Here is a 15,310-nt window from a genome sequence, read left to right as displayed (position 1 = left end):
CGATATATACACTGACGGACGGCTGCACTTCTGCAATGCCCAGCCTGCTCTCCATGACCCTCTACGAGTCCTTGTCAGACGTGTCTCCGTCGTCCTCGCCTTCTACAGCCACGCGCCTCCCCTGAACAGCCTTCTCTACCTCGGGAACTAAGCTCTCCATGAAGTCGCGATCGCGTCCAACTAGCGTCACAGTGTTGTGGTCCTTGCCCCATCGTGGGTAGCTTCCCACCTTGACCCCTTTTGGCTCCGCCTTGGCAGCCAGCTCGGTGAGATAACCAGCAACGGCACTTTCGGCCATCGGAGTCGAGATGAGGATCCGCAGAACGCCTTTGCCCTCGGGATCTGTCAATCTAGGTAGGATGCGGGGCTTGAGGCCGTCCAGCATCGCTTCAAAGAGGCGAGGCACGCCGGGCAAAATGTGCACGTTACCGTTGACGACGCTAACGGGAACCCAAAGCGACTCGCTGACGAAAACAACCTGATCTTCGTCTGGCTTGGATTCATCAATAGGCAGTTCAACCATGCGCTTCTTTGCCGTAAGCGCTGGAGACTCGACGTTCCAGTCAAAGTTTGGCTGAGACTTGTGCGGCTTAGAGAGGCGCTTCATACGCTCAAACGCCGCATCGTGCAACTTCAGAGGCAGGCCAAAAGCCTTGGCTATGGACTGGTAAGTAATGTCGTCGTGACTGGACGCCTGTTAGCTCAGCGGCTGCGTGGTGTAGCGAGTATTGCTGCACGCACGTAGGACCAATGCCGCCACTCGTCACCACCATGTCGTAGTTCTTCGACATGCGTTGCACGGCTTCTACAATCTCGCCCTCGTCGTCTGCAATGACTTCGATGCGGCGCAAGTTGATGCCCAATGAGAAGCAGAATTTGGCAAAGTACGCCTGTGAAACATTAGCCAAGGTACCACGACTTCAAAGTGGCATAGTCTACCGAGTTTGTATCGACTGTCTGCGTTTCACGTCAGCTGCCAGAGTACCAAAATATTTACATGCACCCTGAATACCTTGCCTCCGAGCACTTCGTCGCCAATGATTAAACAAGCCGCCGTGTGGATCAGACTCTTTTGCTGTGTCGACGCCATGACTGATGACGTTATTGACGGACGGAACGAAGCCGCTGAACGATGCGCAAAGTTGGGTATGGGACGAGACAAGTGTCTGGCAACCTGATTCAGTCGTCCGAACATGGATCAGGAGAAGAAACTCGGGGGAAAGAGGGTATGAGTAGCTAGGTGCATGAGAAGAAAAGGCTTCTACAGAGTTGAGGGTGTATGGGCATGACGGTAGTGCATTGTCTAGCGCCATCCGTCCAGCTCAGGAACCCCCGCCAACAGACCCCCCCACTAGCGTGTGCCGTTCGTCAGACTCCCTCAGCCCTACACCTCCCCCGAGCATCGTCAAACAACCGTTGCGAACCCGACTCTCCCCATCATCGTTCGCCATCATGGCAAGTGCCGTCTTCGTCTTACGCGCGTCATGTCCACGGGTTCGCTAATACCTCGGCCCAGAGTTCCGAGGCACGACTGTACACCTTCTCCGACGAGACCAAGACCAAGCTACGCAAGTTCCGCCTAGGCACCTCGCGCGCCAAAGATCCCCAGGCCGTCATCTGTTCGTATATACCTGCCGCAGTCGTTCCTGCCACTGCCCGCCACGGGCCCACACTATGCAATGGCGCTGACGCCCATGCGCGCCAGACGAAATCGATAAGAAGACGCTCGAAGTGCGCCAGGCAGACGACGATGTCTACACCGACGTCCAAAGCCTCGCCGACGAGCTGCCCGACCATGCCCCGCGATTTGTGCTCCTGAGCTACCCGTTGACCCTCGTACGCAATGCGGACCATACACCGTGGGAGAGAGAGGCTGAGACTTGACAGGACTCGGGACGGTTATCGGTGCCATACGTCATGCTATACTACCTGCCCATAACATGCAACAGCGAGGTGAAGATGCTGTACGCCGGTGCAAAGGAGCTGATGCGCAACACCAGCGAGGTCAACAGAATCATCGAGATTGACAGTGCGGAGGACCTGGAAGAGATTGAGAAGCTGCTGAAGGATGTCTAGAGGGGAAGCAGATGACGACACAATGGGGAACGGCCGACTAGGATAATACATTGTGCACCCGCCACAAGGACAATACCACTACATGCCGCAGGTATGCACAATACCGCACAAGCTCGATTCTCCCAGCAATCTGCCACCCTCCCACCAAGACCACACATGCGTCATTCCTTCCAAGGCGTCTCAACGGCCCCTGCCGTTGCTGCGTACCGCCTAACCCTCTTATAGCCGAAGCGTCCGCAATGGTGGTCCCCGTGTAAACGCGACATTGACGTGAAGCAGCACCGACAACATGTGCATCATGGGTCCAATCATACACGCGCAGTGACCATGCAAAGCATCCGTTGTCGAATTTCAAACTATTAGCAACGGCGCCTCCTATAGCTGCTATCCTCTCTCACGTCACACGTGCATGGTCCTGCCCTCGCCTCATTGGCCAACAACCCCCATTTTCCTACAAATTACATGTGGACCCCCACGATACCCTACCACGACAAAAGAAAATCTCCGAGGCGCCCACCACGCTGCTATGTCTGCATACGGCAGGTACGCTGACGCTTTCAACATGCCATCGACTGGTATGATTGCGGCACGTTTTTGCATGTAGGGATGTTGACTTGTTCACCCCTGCTCCCGCGGGTTCATGGAGCGTCTCTCGCTTGCACCGGCATTGGGACATGGGAATCCGGAAATGCTACTGCTTTCTGCAGTGATCGCCGGAGAGGGTTGACTCGATAAATTGTCGAGAGGACGTGAGTTGAAGAAAAACGTTATTTGAAATGAAGTTCGCACGGATATCGCAATGGACGACGCGCGTTGGGCGCCGAGAATCATAGGCGTAGGGTTCGGGATGCGACAATTTCTCAAAAGGGACCGATTTCTTCCGCACGCTGAACGGTGAGTCACAGAGTAGGAGTTTTCAGCAAGGAGGTTTGTGCTTGTATGCGTTTGACCCGTCTCGCGTCGCGGTAGAAGCGCGTTGTCTCCTTTACCGAGACCGTAAAGGGGTCCGTGAGTGCACCTCAAGCAGATTGACGTCCTTCCACGGACCAGTTCAGAGACCTTCCCATTATTGTCAGCGTCTTCTTCCAATCTGGAGGTACATTCAAGAGCGGTTGAATTGACAAACAATTGTCGCCGGAACAACGAGACGCCAGCAGCCAGTCTCTTCATCCCGGCTTTCTCTGACCAAGGATTAGCTACGTCAATGTTGGCCTGCTTCGATTGTGGATGATATCCTAAGCCCTGGATAGTGACCTTCAAGGCCAAGTCTTCCGTGTTAGACTAGGTATCTTGACCCACAGCACTGCGTCTTCTGGAATACAGCAGAGATTGTTCGGCTTCTTCATTCCGACATACAGCATGGCGTGGTGGTAAAGGCAGAGCGCATCAATCTTGGCGCCGCGCTGATGCTGTGATAGGCGTTGACGCAAGACTGCCGAAGAGCGGTTCTATCAAATTTAAAACACCAACAGCAGTAGTAACAAACACTCCTTATCGTGCTAGCGCATCGCTAGAAGCAGTATCATTGGGCCAGAAACTGGAAGCATTCCTTCCTTCTCGTATATCAATGCTATCATACCTCGCCAACCTCCTTATACTGCCCACTTGCTGCGCTTCCGGAGACTGGGTCCGAAGTGGTATAGTACATACGGAATCGGTAGCGCAACAACGCTAATGATACCAAGCAAAGTCAAGGTCCAGTGAGTCCCTAGGTTTCTATACATGGGAATGCCGACAACTGTCATGCCACCGGCTGCAATGTATCTGACCAAGGCGACAAATGTCAAGGCCGATGCTGCGTATGCTTCGTAACTGTCGATGATGTACATGTACGCGGACATGAAGATGCAGATGTTGCTAAAACCAACAAGCAAAGATGCTGCTAATGGTGACCATATTGAAATGGAAGCCTGTTGTTTGTTAGACTTGTATAGAAGCACGGATGACGGAAGACGCGTATACTATACTCACATAGTCAGTCCAACCCATCCAGAAGAGTCCGATAGGTAACGTAGGCGCTCCAATCATGGCAAAGAACAACCTCGACTCGCGGTGTATAGCCTTGCCAGACCCATCGTCTCCATCGTTCTCAAGCTGTCGCACGGTCCTGTGGTAGGCTATTGGAACAAGGAGTGCCGAAAGGGCGATTCCGATGAACAATCCAACGAAGCAGACGTTGGATAGTCCCTCGTTTACACCGAAGGTCTCCGCAAAGATATAAGGGTAACTGCAACATCGTTAGTAATGGACATGCTACATTGCAATTTGAAGCATTCAAGGGACTCATACCCGTCCAGAAACGTAAACAGAATGATGTAAACAATCATCAAGTACAGTGTAAAGGCCATGACGATTGGCTGTGTGCAGAGAAGAAAAGGCCGAGTAAAAGACCTAGACAAGAGCTCACCAATAGAGCCATGCGATGCTTCAGTCGCGGTCTTGAACTGCTGATTGCCTGTGAGTTTCCGGAAGTGCTGTGCTTTGTAGTGTAATAGGCGTGGTGCGAATGATTCTCTTTTACAGAGCAGTATTAGTATGAAAGTCACTCCGATCAGAATCAGCGTTATCCATTCCGTCCATCTCCAGTTGATGTCTTGCTCGTAGCCAATGTATGCGCCTATCACAGGACCTAGTTTTTTTCTATCGTCAGCAAAGCCAACAAGGAGCAGATTGTCTTGCTACGAATAACACACGCATCGGAGACTAACCAAGAACGGGTCCGCCAAATGCGGGTATCGCGAATAGTGGAAAGGCGAATGTCTTCTCCACTGGGCTCCAAAGATCACCCACGGAGCCGCCTGCAACCGTCAAGGGAGTACTCGCCGAGAACCCAGCTAGGAATCGAAAGACAATCTGAGCGCCAAAGTTCGGCGCCAACGCAGATCCAAGTGTCCAGCAGGCAAAAACGAAGAGGGAGCCAAGATAGACTGGATATCGTCCGAGGAGCTCAGAGAGGGGAGATAGAAGCAAGGCACCAAAGCCAAATCCTACCAAGAAAAGAGCAGTGGCCAATGACTCTGCTACTTCTGAAACACCAAAGTCGGCAGTCGCTCTGGTGAGCACAGCAGAGTCGATGGAAGATGCGAGGGTCGCTACAAAAGCGACGAGACATACGAGTAGTGTCGCAAAGATACGGTGGAGGGTTGAGAAGTGCTTGGGGTTGAATGGGTCATCGGGGCCGCTCCAGTCAACCTGGTAATAGAGCTGGCTGTTACCATCTTCCCTCAATGTGATGCCTGGAATCCGTGTGTACGGTTCACCTTTGTTTAGCGTACCAGGTGACTCCAAATCTCCCAGTTCGTGTGATCCATCGGGGAAGTGTCCAATGTGGGCGGACAATGGATCTGGAACGTCGGTTACACGCTGTAGCTCTTCCTTAGCATGCCGCTGAATAGCCCTGTATTGCAAGAAAAATGCCATCGAGGAAAGAGAAATGGCTAAGACCGTGGGGATGAGGCTAGGAGATGTTGCAGACTTTCAAAAATCTGAGAACTTGTGAAGAGTTTCTACACCATGACGTATCCGAGCCATCATTGGGTGATGAAAGTCTCTGATACATGACCGAAGGCAATGTTTTGAAAAAATGGAACATTGCTGGATGCTTGTGACGGGAGATGCGATAGTGGGTCAAAGCTAGAGACTTTGCAGCTACCGATGGCTGGTGCCTTTGGTCCCCGAGACCGCGCTTTCCCCAAAAGAGCGTCGTAGTCGACGTATGGGTCCGGAAATAAATCCTGACGTAGCGATTTTGGAGGGATAGACGGCAAATAGCTTATTACGCAGTTAAGACAGAGTAGGCGAAAATACAAATATTGAACATCCAGTCTTTGTACATATGCTGCTTTATAAGCTCTGGCGTTCTAGAAAGAACACAACGAGGAAGGCGGCTCCCGCTCCACGCTCTTCAAATCCAGCGGCCAGTTCTATTTCGCGTTGGTCTAACACTTTTCTGGCAACAAAATATCGTTCGTGGTGGTAGGAGTTTGATCCGAAACCCCTGAGTGCGGCCACGACATTGATGTTATTAATGGCCGCGGAGCGAGCGGGCAGGCAGCGTAATGTCATCGACAACTTTCTTTTTGTCAGCTCTGACCATCGCCCTTGGATACTAAGAATCTAGTCCATCGTCGTCATCTGGAACCTTTTTTCTGTGACGTGTACATGCTATGCACCTTACTAAGTTAGGCCCACGTTTCTGAGCCTTTGCAAGGGCTACAATATATTGCATCCCACGCTCTTGCATCCCATCAACTATGACATGTATCTGCTTGAGCGCCGCTAGACTGATTCTTTTCTTTTCTCGGGCCATATCGCATGCCTGCTCAGCATTGGACCTCCAGCGGCCCACTTTTATTCTCTTCGAAAGTGTAATCTTGGATGACTTAGTATGAAGGAAGTCTTTGGCCGCTAACATGGCAGCAAGGATGCGACGCGCAGCCACATTTGATACGATGGGCACCTCAAGCTGAAAAGACTTAACAATACATTGCGTCATGTCGTTAAGATTGATGTCTTGTTCGGGCTTCGTAATGCTATACATAGCTTATGAAGCTCGTCTTCACTATTCTCAAGCCCTCATAGTACCCCGCCCCAGCAGAAATTTCGTATTGAGCCGACAAAAAAATCCAGTTCGAAACCCAGATCCCAAGATCAGGCTCTGTCGGCATTCTCAGTCTTCGCCGCGGCGTACTCAGCGTTAGACTGGAAGCCACCTTCCGGAAGCTTGTCGAGTCTATCGTTCTCCTTGTCCAATGTTCTGAAAGTCCAGGCGAAACCAACCCAACCGAGAAATGTCAAGATGGCAATACTCATGTACAGCCATACGAGAAGTGGGTCACCAGCCAATGGCACGAATGCCTGGGCAATGGCAGAAGAGAAGGCATGGGTAAACCAAAACATGCCTGTAACCAACGAGCGCATGTTCTTCGGTGCTTTTGTGTACGCGTACTGCAAAGGTGGAGATTCAAAGTCAGTATATGCCTCAACTGCAATTCGTACACGCGAATCTTACCTCTAATCCAGTGATGGATGCGAAGATCTCCGAGAATGCGATGAGGATATAGGCTGGAACCTGAGTCCACACTGAAAGATCCGGTGGCTGGTCACAGTCTGTTGGGAATTCTCCACATGGCGACTTTTGGTAGATAAAGTGCTGAATGACTGCTGCAACGACCATGGAGAGCATCGCGCAAGCGAAACCGGCTTGGATCTTCTTCAACGGTGTGAAGTTGATACCCCAGTGGGAGAGTCTTGGATAGATGATTTTGTCGAAGATCGGGATGGAAATAAGCAGCGTGAACGGATTCTTGAGTGTAGAAGTCAGTATCTGTCTGCTCTTATGAGCTCGTACATTGAAGTTCTTACCAGATTGTGCACCACATCGTTTGGTACACCGTTAAGTTTCATAGTAGACGCCTGCGAAACTAAGTTACTAGTCCTTGAAGACGGTCAGCGGCGATCTGGAATGTATCCCAGAGAGTATCGAGACTTACATCTGACCATATGGCAGCCAGAAGATCGGCAACCAAAAGAATACTTGACAGGCCTTGATACCACGTCGAACTTCGTCCACCCACGCATCGTCGAAGGTCATCCATACTGGTTTGTTTGCGATCTTGCTTGGCTTGGCAGCATCCCAGATGTTCGGATCGGAAAGATTTTTCCACGTCCGCACAGGATTGAGCGAGAAACGACCTTTCAGGACCAAACCGTATGTCCTCATCGATTTGACAAGCACGTCACCCTGCGGAGGCTTCTTGACGTAATGCTTACTGAAAGCAAGCATCAGAAGCGGGCAGAGGATGAAGAGAATGGTCGGCAATGTGAAAGAAAGCCAAAAACCGACGTATTTCTCCGCGTAAACTGCATTCGAGGTGAGCTTTTGAACATAGTACAATTCGCTGACAAACTGCTTACCCATGGAAACTTGGCCAACGAGTGCTCCAACATTGATCAAAAGGTAGTAGCGCATGTAAACTCGGGAGTAGGTGATTCCCGGATCGACGATGACTCGTTCCCCGTTTGGCTCGGTGCGAATAAAAGCTCGCGGATGGCTGGCCTCGTACTGCTCGGCGATCAACGGAGATATGCAGCACTTGAAGAAGCCCCTATATTTGACGAATTTAGTATGCGCCTCACGAGCACTCATTCCAGAGACACTTACACGCCGGTTCCAAACAAGATCAACCCCAGAATAAATGAGGCAAGAGCTCCTTCAGGATTTGGCCCCATAACTTGAGGGATGGCGGCGACGATGATCAAGATATGCCCAAGAGTTGCGACTCCAATCGCAAAATATATTGTTTTGAATTTTCCCCAGTATTCGTCTGCAACCCATCCACCTAGGAGAAGGATTTAGTATGATGCTTGCTCATTAGCAGAGAGTACACTGACCAACTAGAGGCATGATATAAGAGAAGAAGGAATTAAACTGGACGAGGCCAGTACTGGCACGCTGACCCATTCCAAGTGCGCCAGGCTGCCCGTCACCTGCAGCGCCTGCTTCTGGGAAAGGTCCTGAAGTAGGTAGGTCTCTCTGAATGAAGTTGACAAACACCGCAGTAGTTCCGTAGTAGGCAAAACGCTCGCACATCTCCACAATACCGATAACATAGACTAATAGTGGTTTCAGGCGTTAGCGTATGTTACACAAAATCTCATGAGGAAAATGAGCGTACTCATCCAGTTAACTTTGCCATACACACGGCGAAGCTGCCTCCAGTCTTCATCGGTAGGATATTGCTCGCCATTAGGGCCAAGGAGGCTCTCAGAAGTCGACACAAACTTGTCTTGCTTTTCCAAACTCACACTGCCCCGCGTGTTGTTGTGAGGGGCGTGGACATTTGCCAGAGCGGCATCAACTATCTCCAGGTTGGCGCCTGTAGACATGGCGACAGGTTTGAATGCGATACAGCTGTCTGTAAAAATGCTACACACTCATTATATAAGTCTCTACGCCTTAATCCTTTAGTTCTCGAGCTGCCTCATTCAGCAAAGTCGTGGAACTGTATTACCATTCACGGCGTTCTCGGCACCAAACAAACCTTCCACAACCCTGATCGCCCAGAGATAATATCCTGTAAACGACGTTCCACACTCGTTCGAATTTCATCCTGCGTTCTTGGATTTCTTGGGTCTCTCGGATTCGCGGTTGGCGCCGAGCAATACTAAGCCTGCGCCATTCTTGAATGTTTGCAACTTGACCTTGGCAAGCATCACTTCGCCAGGCCAAGCACATAATATCCAATGAAACGTGTCAAAGAGATACAGAGGGGCTGTTGGCCACCTGATAGCAATCCAAGGCTCTCATTCACCCAAGATCTGACAATGTCTTGACATCCCTACTTTATATCGCGACCTTCCCCATCAAGCAATGTGGCAACCCTTACACAGAAGCTACAAGTCGCGTGCACATTGCCCAGGAAAACGCGAAAGAGCATTGTCGCAACGGACTCTTAGTGAACGGCCGATGCTGTGAAATAACTAAGATTACCGTGATTGGGACATCTGACATGGATGAATCGCTATTGGATGGACAGACAAGAGCCTGGATGTAGAAGAGAAGGTAGCTTCCGTTGCGGCTACGGATGTCGAGAATGACGGATGAAGCAAGCTGCACATCCCCTCGGCCCTGGGAGCGCCAAGCAGACCCCGCTCAGCTAAGCAGCTTCCGACTAGTGTCATTTCTTCTCACCCGCTCACCTGTGCAGCGATCCAAAAGCACTTGCAACTTTATCTATGCGATACACACGCATATTGCTTAGTATAGACATGTCATCAAGGATGCTCTCGAGCTGTTGCAACTAACTAGGTACCCTCGCCTTCCATGCCAGGTCCCTCGCAAACACGGTAAAGACCTAGGCACATGTTGCTGATGATTGATGAACCTAGGTAACATAATGTATGTCAAGAAATGCTCTTTGGTAGATGGTAATTGCTTCCGGTGTCGACCACGTCAAACTGTTTTTATCGTGACTGATAGCCGTAGTGCATATATACCGATATACCCGCGCATCCTACCACACCTGGATCCGCCCCTCCACCCCTCTGCTGCCGCCACTACAATCCTTCCAAACCCGAGCGATAAGCAAGTAGTTCCTCTTCGGTTTTCCGTAGCTTCTCTCTTTCAGATTCCAGTCGCTTTCTTCGCTGATCGTTCGAGCCCTTCTGCGAATCCTTCTCTTTGTCATATGCCAAAGGATGGTTCACTAGTAGTCGGATCTTCCAGTCTTCAAACAACACATCTTTCGCGACTCTTTTATTTCGAAGCAATACGTTCACTACGTTCTGCAAACGTTGTGCGCATGTCCCATCAGCATCCGCTTCGAGGCCTCGGTGAGGTTTTAGCGCTTTATTGAATTGAGCTGGTCCTCGGAAGCCATTCTTGCATCGGTCAATCAACGCTAGGAAGATCTCGCGGCACGTTGCTTCGAGAAGTAGGGAGTCGTACGCTTCTGGGCGAAATATCTTCGCTGCGCTCGAGCTTGCAGGATCTTTGATATCTTCGAGATTGATCATGGCCAGGACGAGCCTCCGCACCCAAAATTCGGCATCTTGCTCCACAGCTGGTATAGAAATATCAGAGTGAGGATCAACTTGAGGCGCCTGCTGCACTCTCCGCCTATATTCTCGAGCGTTGTCCCATCGGCTGCTGGTAGCTGGTGCTGGTATAGTATAATGGAGAGTTTCTAGATTTTGAATAAGTGGTGAGTGCATGCCGGCTAGGTATAGACTTGGGTAGGATGGCGGAAGATGGAGTTGAAGATGTCCCATTCTCGCAGGTCCCAAGACACGTATCAGGGTACAGGCGACTTGTGAATACTAACATGGAACATTCAGTGTCTGCTGGTCCTTGGAAACTCTGCCGCTGGCACTGCGATTCGGAACAAGCGCATAATGTCAATCTGTGGCAGATTCTTCACATCTATGGTTCTACTTAGCGCGCCTGTGCTACGGTACTTATATTGCAGCACAGTGGATCTGTTAGACCGGGTGCCTGCAGATAGCGTCACGTTATTCACAGTAATCGCTTGCTTTGTCCGGACCACGAGCATACTAGGCTTTCACGATGCCTTTGCTGTGCTGTACTGCCTTGCGGTACATCTAGTCTCCGCTAGCAAGTTGTTACCGCACCAGACAAGCATTGGTCCAGCCCCAACTCACAGATTTGTCAGTTGATTTTGTAGCTTTCATCACCGCCACCGCAAAATAACGACAGATTGTTTGAGTAAGACACACTGGATATGGCACCATCCCACACGACGAGCCGAGCGAGAGCCCCGTATCCTTCGTCACTTCCAAGCACGCCCTCACAGACGAAGTGCTCAGAAGGCTCTTCGCCTGTATATACAACAACATCGCGACCGCTACCATCACCACCCTTCTCTGCTATCACAAGACCAACTATGCGAACAAAAAGATATTCATGGGACGATCGTTCTGGAGATAATGCCACCCCACAAGGTCAGTCTGGAACTGCGGTGGAGAACATTCTCAGCCAGCCACAACCACTTTCATACCCATACGATACCCTCATGTCCGATGTGAGGTCTATGGAACAAAGTCCTATCAATATGCCTGACCACAACGAATACGTTAGGCCAATCTTCGCCGGGAGCAGAAGGAATCAGGACTTCCTCCGGTCACCACCGTATCCGATACATGATGATGACATTCAAGGGCCGTCAGCAGGTGCTATATATGGTAATAAAAGCCGCATCCTACGACGGCCGACGACAGAAGACTTTCTCTGTTCAGACTATCTACTTCCCGCGCCTCCGCCCGAGTATGATTCTGATCAGGATCTTCCTGTTATCGAGCCGGATTCCTATCTCTCTGAAAATATCCACAACGAGCAAGAACCGCAACTAGTCCATACTCAATATCAAAAATCATCCGTAGCCGTCCCGGAACGAAAATCCGCGACTGCCAACGCCCTAGAGCACCCTGGACCCGCAACCAGGCCGAATTATAAACGCTCGAAATCAGAATCCACCCCCCCTTCACATGTCCCTGCTCTTGCGTACGAGCCAACCATTTCCGAGCATCACAGCACGCCTGAACGTGTGCCAGCCATCGGTGTTGACATGTACCAGCCAGCTCTGGGCGGCTTGCAAATGGTGTCGGTTATCCAACGTAGTGATCCGAAGCGAGATCGTGTCAGGCGCTGGATGAGAGGTCACAACCCATTTCATCGGGAGCGAAAGTTAGGGCGCCAGCAGAGCGACTAATGAAGAACGCTGGCCGACAGGGAATATACTTGAACTGCTGGTATGGATGGGCGATAGGAGAGATTGCAAGAAGGCAAATTTTGGAAAACGGCGCGAGATGCGTCGAAGAAACAGGCGCTGATGCAAAACTTTCGAAGCCATTAGCTTAGAGAAATTGATGTTTATAAGGGACGATTGACTAGTGTCTTCGCACATGATAGCGTCTTCTATATCTTAGGTCAGACCAGGCTGGAAAGCAACAGAGAGACCAAAACAATAGTTCAACACTATCTATATGACTACAAGTTGCAAAGACGATGAAGCATCTGGTAATAGTACCACAGCCTGATGCGACCCCACTAGCGTTGTGACTGCGCCATCTCCATCAGTCTAATCTTGGAAACCTCACTTTTCACTTACCCATATACAAGAATGCATCATGCGATCATATACCCAATTATGACAGTAGCGACATATTTCTCACGAGAGTGATTGAAACCAGTTCAGCGTTACATGCTACAATGTCACCGTTCACTTCGCCCAGCCCCTAACGTGTGCGGCTGAACAGCCGTCACGCACATACATGACATTCACCTAAGCATTACTAATACCAATCCTATCACTGCACGAAACAAGACCAAACGCAATTTATTCACTGGTTTCTTGTGATCACAAGCATATTTCATTGAAGCACTAGCCACATTGTTCTCACCCGCAGAAAGATCAAGATGCCATTCGGACCCTTCGCCCTGCAATGGCGCGCGCCAAATCCCAACCCACCGCCTCCCACACGAGTCCCAGATGGCATAACAAGAACCTATATCTCAACTGCATCGGGACCGCTGGAGCTCCTCTCAGCCCTTCCTCCATCACCGTCTACCAAGCCACCCCTCTTCTTCGCCCACGGCGGCTTCGGCTGCGCGGCCGTTTGGACTTCTTATATGCTCTTCTTCTCGTCTCGTGGATATCCTTGCTACGCTGTGAGCTATAGGGGACACGGTGGCAGCTGGTATCCTGGGTTCTTGAAGCTGTATTTCACAGGTCGAGGGAGCATTGCACAAGACCTCGTAGCGGGCGTTGAGGAAGCCGAGAGACTCGAGGGTGAGCGGAGAAAAGCCGAGGAGAGAGTTCGAGTCGTGTTGATTGCACATTCGGCGGGTGGAGCGCTGAGCCAGTGGGCGCTGGGTCAAGGGTTGTTGAAAGTCCAAGGTTTTTGCATGTTTGCGGCGGTACCGGGGTTCGGGTCGTAAGTCCATCTCTGTACTGGTGTTGCTTGTGAATATCGCTGACTGCAAAGTAGATGGTCATGCTACAAGTTCTGGGCCTTTTCTGCGCCGCTGAACTTCCTCTACCGTTTCATGCACCCAAGATACGTCTTAGCGATGACCAGGCAGGTTCATGACGCCTTCTTCTTACCCTCCACACCGACTTCCGTTGTCAAAGATCTGGAACGCCTCCTCAGCCCCTACGAATCCATGGGCTGGCCGATGCAGGCACTCTTTCCAATCGTGACTGGGCCAGATGTGCTCAAGTCTATTACCGGATGGAAGACGCAGCAGCCGACCAGTGAAGATAGGCGTGGAACTACTATTATTCCACGGTTTCTGGTTCTGGCGGCAGAGCTAGACGTCCTCTGTACACCACCAGTATTACTTGATGCAGCGAAGCGTTATCGTGCAGCGTTTCGTCACTGCGTCAGGTCTCGGAAACTGGATGGTATCCGGGAATACGATGATGAGCATATTGAAGGAAATGATGAGGACGGACGGGACGGTATCTCATTCAAAGTTATCAAAGGAACAGCGCATCATTTGCAGAACGATGTTGGATGGGAAAGAGGTGCGGAAGAGGTTTGGAGATGGACTGAGAGCTTATGAATCTCCCGCCTTTTTTTGCCAACGCATGCGCATCACATACTGCTCAGCTTGTTGTCACATTCACTGCCTGTTCGATCAGACTGCAAACGTGGATTGCAGTGGTCTACTAGGGATGCTACCACGCCAGTGTCAGACTGGTCAACAAGGTATCGACTTGTTCTTCTCTTGAGTGGACGCACGAGTAAATCATTGCACGAGTCCAACCTGAATTTATTACATTTGGCAATGCAGCAGCTGGTATTTGAAAAACATTATCATAATTCCACTCTGCGGCGTGCTGCCCATGATTTGTCCCTCAGCAAAACAGTATCCCTTTACTCAATGTCCAAGCCTAGTCTGGTGCTGGATGCGATTGTCTGTGTTTGCGGGGCGGCTTCGACTGTGCGCTCTATTCCTCGTAGTTGTTCTGGATAGCGGTTTCGAGAGCCTTGGGGTTGGCGCCAACGACCTCGGCGACCTTGGTGCCGTTCTTGAAAAGGATAAAGGTAGGCATGGCGCGGATACCGAGATCTGCTGCGACGTCGGAGGCTTCGTCGACGTCGAGCTTGTAGAAGCGCGCCTGGGGGTACTTGTCGGAGAGTCTAGAGCACGGTTAGCGGCGCGTGATTGTCATGGCAAGGCACAACTTACTTGACGACCTGGGGAGCGATCACTTTACAAGGGCCGCACCATGTCGCGAAGCAGTCGATGACCATGAGGCTGTCCTTGGTTGCCATGGCTGCCTCGAACTCGTCCTTGCTGCAAGGCCATCACGTCAGCATATGTCCAGCAGTATGACGTCGTGCATCGCATGTGGAATGCGACGGCAGCTCGACTTACTTCTTGAGGTTGTGTACGCCCTTGTGATCGTCGCTCATTTTGGCGGTGTTGTGGAAGAACTTCTGGGTGAAGAGTGGACGGTAGAGGTTTGCGGTGGATGTGGGGTTGATGGCTGTTTGCAGACGCGTAGATGTGAGCAGTGTTCTGGTAGCTCTAAAGGACGACGGCGCAAACATAGTATATGTAGAAGCGTGGTTAGACAGCAGGGGAGGGCGATTTCAAAGAACTCGGCTGATGGACTGAACTGGCCGCCGTTGCCGATAACAATTCTGATGCGCTTATTTTTCGGCAAAGCCGTTCGAGTCCCTGCGCAAATCCGAGACTGGCAGA

The 15,310-nt window shown here is 50.9% G+C and overlaps 6 protein-coding genes across 6 annotated transcripts; 2 read left to right on the top strand and 4 right to left on the bottom strand.

Annotated features, from left to right (window-relative positions):
• Window positions 1-61: 61 nt before the first annotated feature.
• On the bottom strand, window positions 62-1,090 carry ACET3X_002539 (uncharacterized protein; the record flags this gene model as incomplete). The annotated part of the gene is made up of 4 exons (XM_069449293.1): window positions 62-686; window positions 742-890; window positions 940-957; window positions 1,013-1,090. The coding sequence occupies 4 exons, from the start codon at window positions 1,088-1,090 to the stop codon at window positions 62-64; spliced, it is 870 nt and encodes a 289-aa protein (XP_069309086.1).
• A 293-nt stretch (window positions 1,091-1,383) lies between these two features.
• Window positions 1,384-2,148, top strand: ACET3X_002538 (uncharacterized protein). Its single transcript, XM_069449292.1, has 4 exons — window positions 1,384-1,455; window positions 1,517-1,619; window positions 1,706-1,836; window positions 1,888-2,148. Exons 1-4 carry the CDS (start codon window positions 1,453-1,455, stop codon window positions 2,074-2,076), a joined length of 426 nt encoding a protein of 141 aa, XP_069309085.1. The 5' UTR covers window positions 1,384-1,452; the 3' UTR covers window positions 2,077-2,148.
• A 1,520-nt stretch (window positions 2,149-3,668) lies between these two features.
• On the bottom strand, window positions 3,669-4,424 carry ACET3X_002537 (uncharacterized protein; the record flags this gene model as incomplete). Its single annotated transcript, XM_069449291.1, has 3 exons — window positions 3,669-3,986; window positions 4,048-4,303; window positions 4,366-4,424. The coding sequence occupies 3 exons, from the start codon at window positions 4,422-4,424 to the stop codon at window positions 3,669-3,671; spliced, it is 633 nt and encodes a 210-aa protein (XP_069309084.1).
• Window positions 4,425-6,726: 2,302 nt separating this feature from the next.
• ACET3X_002536 (uncharacterized protein) lies at window positions 6,727-8,964 on the bottom strand (the record flags this gene model as incomplete). Its single annotated transcript, XM_069449290.1, has 7 exons — window positions 6,727-7,023; window positions 7,088-7,419; window positions 7,576-8,001; window positions 8,044-8,183; window positions 8,240-8,417; window positions 8,470-8,691; window positions 8,754-8,964. 7 exons carry the CDS (start codon window positions 8,962-8,964, stop codon window positions 6,727-6,729), a joined length of 1,806 nt encoding a protein of 601 aa, XP_069309083.1.
• Window positions 8,965-13,501: 4,537 nt separating this feature from the next.
• Window positions 13,502-14,161, top strand: ACET3X_002535 (uncharacterized protein; the record flags this gene model as incomplete). Its single annotated transcript, XM_069449289.1, has 2 exons — window positions 13,502-13,530; window positions 13,585-14,161. 2 exons carry the CDS (start codon window positions 13,502-13,504, stop codon window positions 14,159-14,161), a joined length of 606 nt encoding a protein of 201 aa, XP_069309082.1.
• A 388-nt stretch (window positions 14,162-14,549) lies between these two features.
• On the bottom strand, window positions 14,550-15,156 carry ACET3X_002534 (uncharacterized protein; the record flags this gene model as incomplete). The annotated part of the gene is made up of 3 exons (XM_069449288.1): window positions 14,550-14,742; window positions 14,792-14,899; window positions 14,981-15,156. The coding sequence occupies 3 exons, from the start codon at window positions 15,154-15,156 to the stop codon at window positions 14,550-14,552; spliced, it is 477 nt and encodes a 158-aa protein (XP_069309081.1).
• Window positions 15,157-15,310: the final 154 nt, after the last annotated feature.

Source organism: Alternaria dauci, chromosome 2 (genome assembly GCF_042100115.1).
Source record: "Alternaria dauci strain A2016 chromosome 2, whole genome shotgun sequence".
Lineage (NCBI taxonomy): Eukaryota > Fungi > Ascomycota > Dothideomycetes > Pleosporales > Pleosporaceae > Alternaria > Alternaria dauci.
The sequence above is the reverse complement of the archived record's forward strand: the minus strand, read 5'-3'. Positions and strand labels throughout refer to the sequence as shown.

Coding starts and splice junctions, on each gene's coding strand:
- ACET3X_002538 (XM_069449292.1), top strand. Junction 1,620..1,705: donor AGATCCCCAGGCCGTCATCT/GTTCGTATATAC, acceptor CATGCGCGCCAG/ACGAAATCGATAAGAAGACG. Junction 1,837..1,887: donor TGAGCTACCCGTTGACCCTC/GTACGCAATGCG, acceptor GAGACTTGACAG/GACTCGGGACGGTTATCGGT.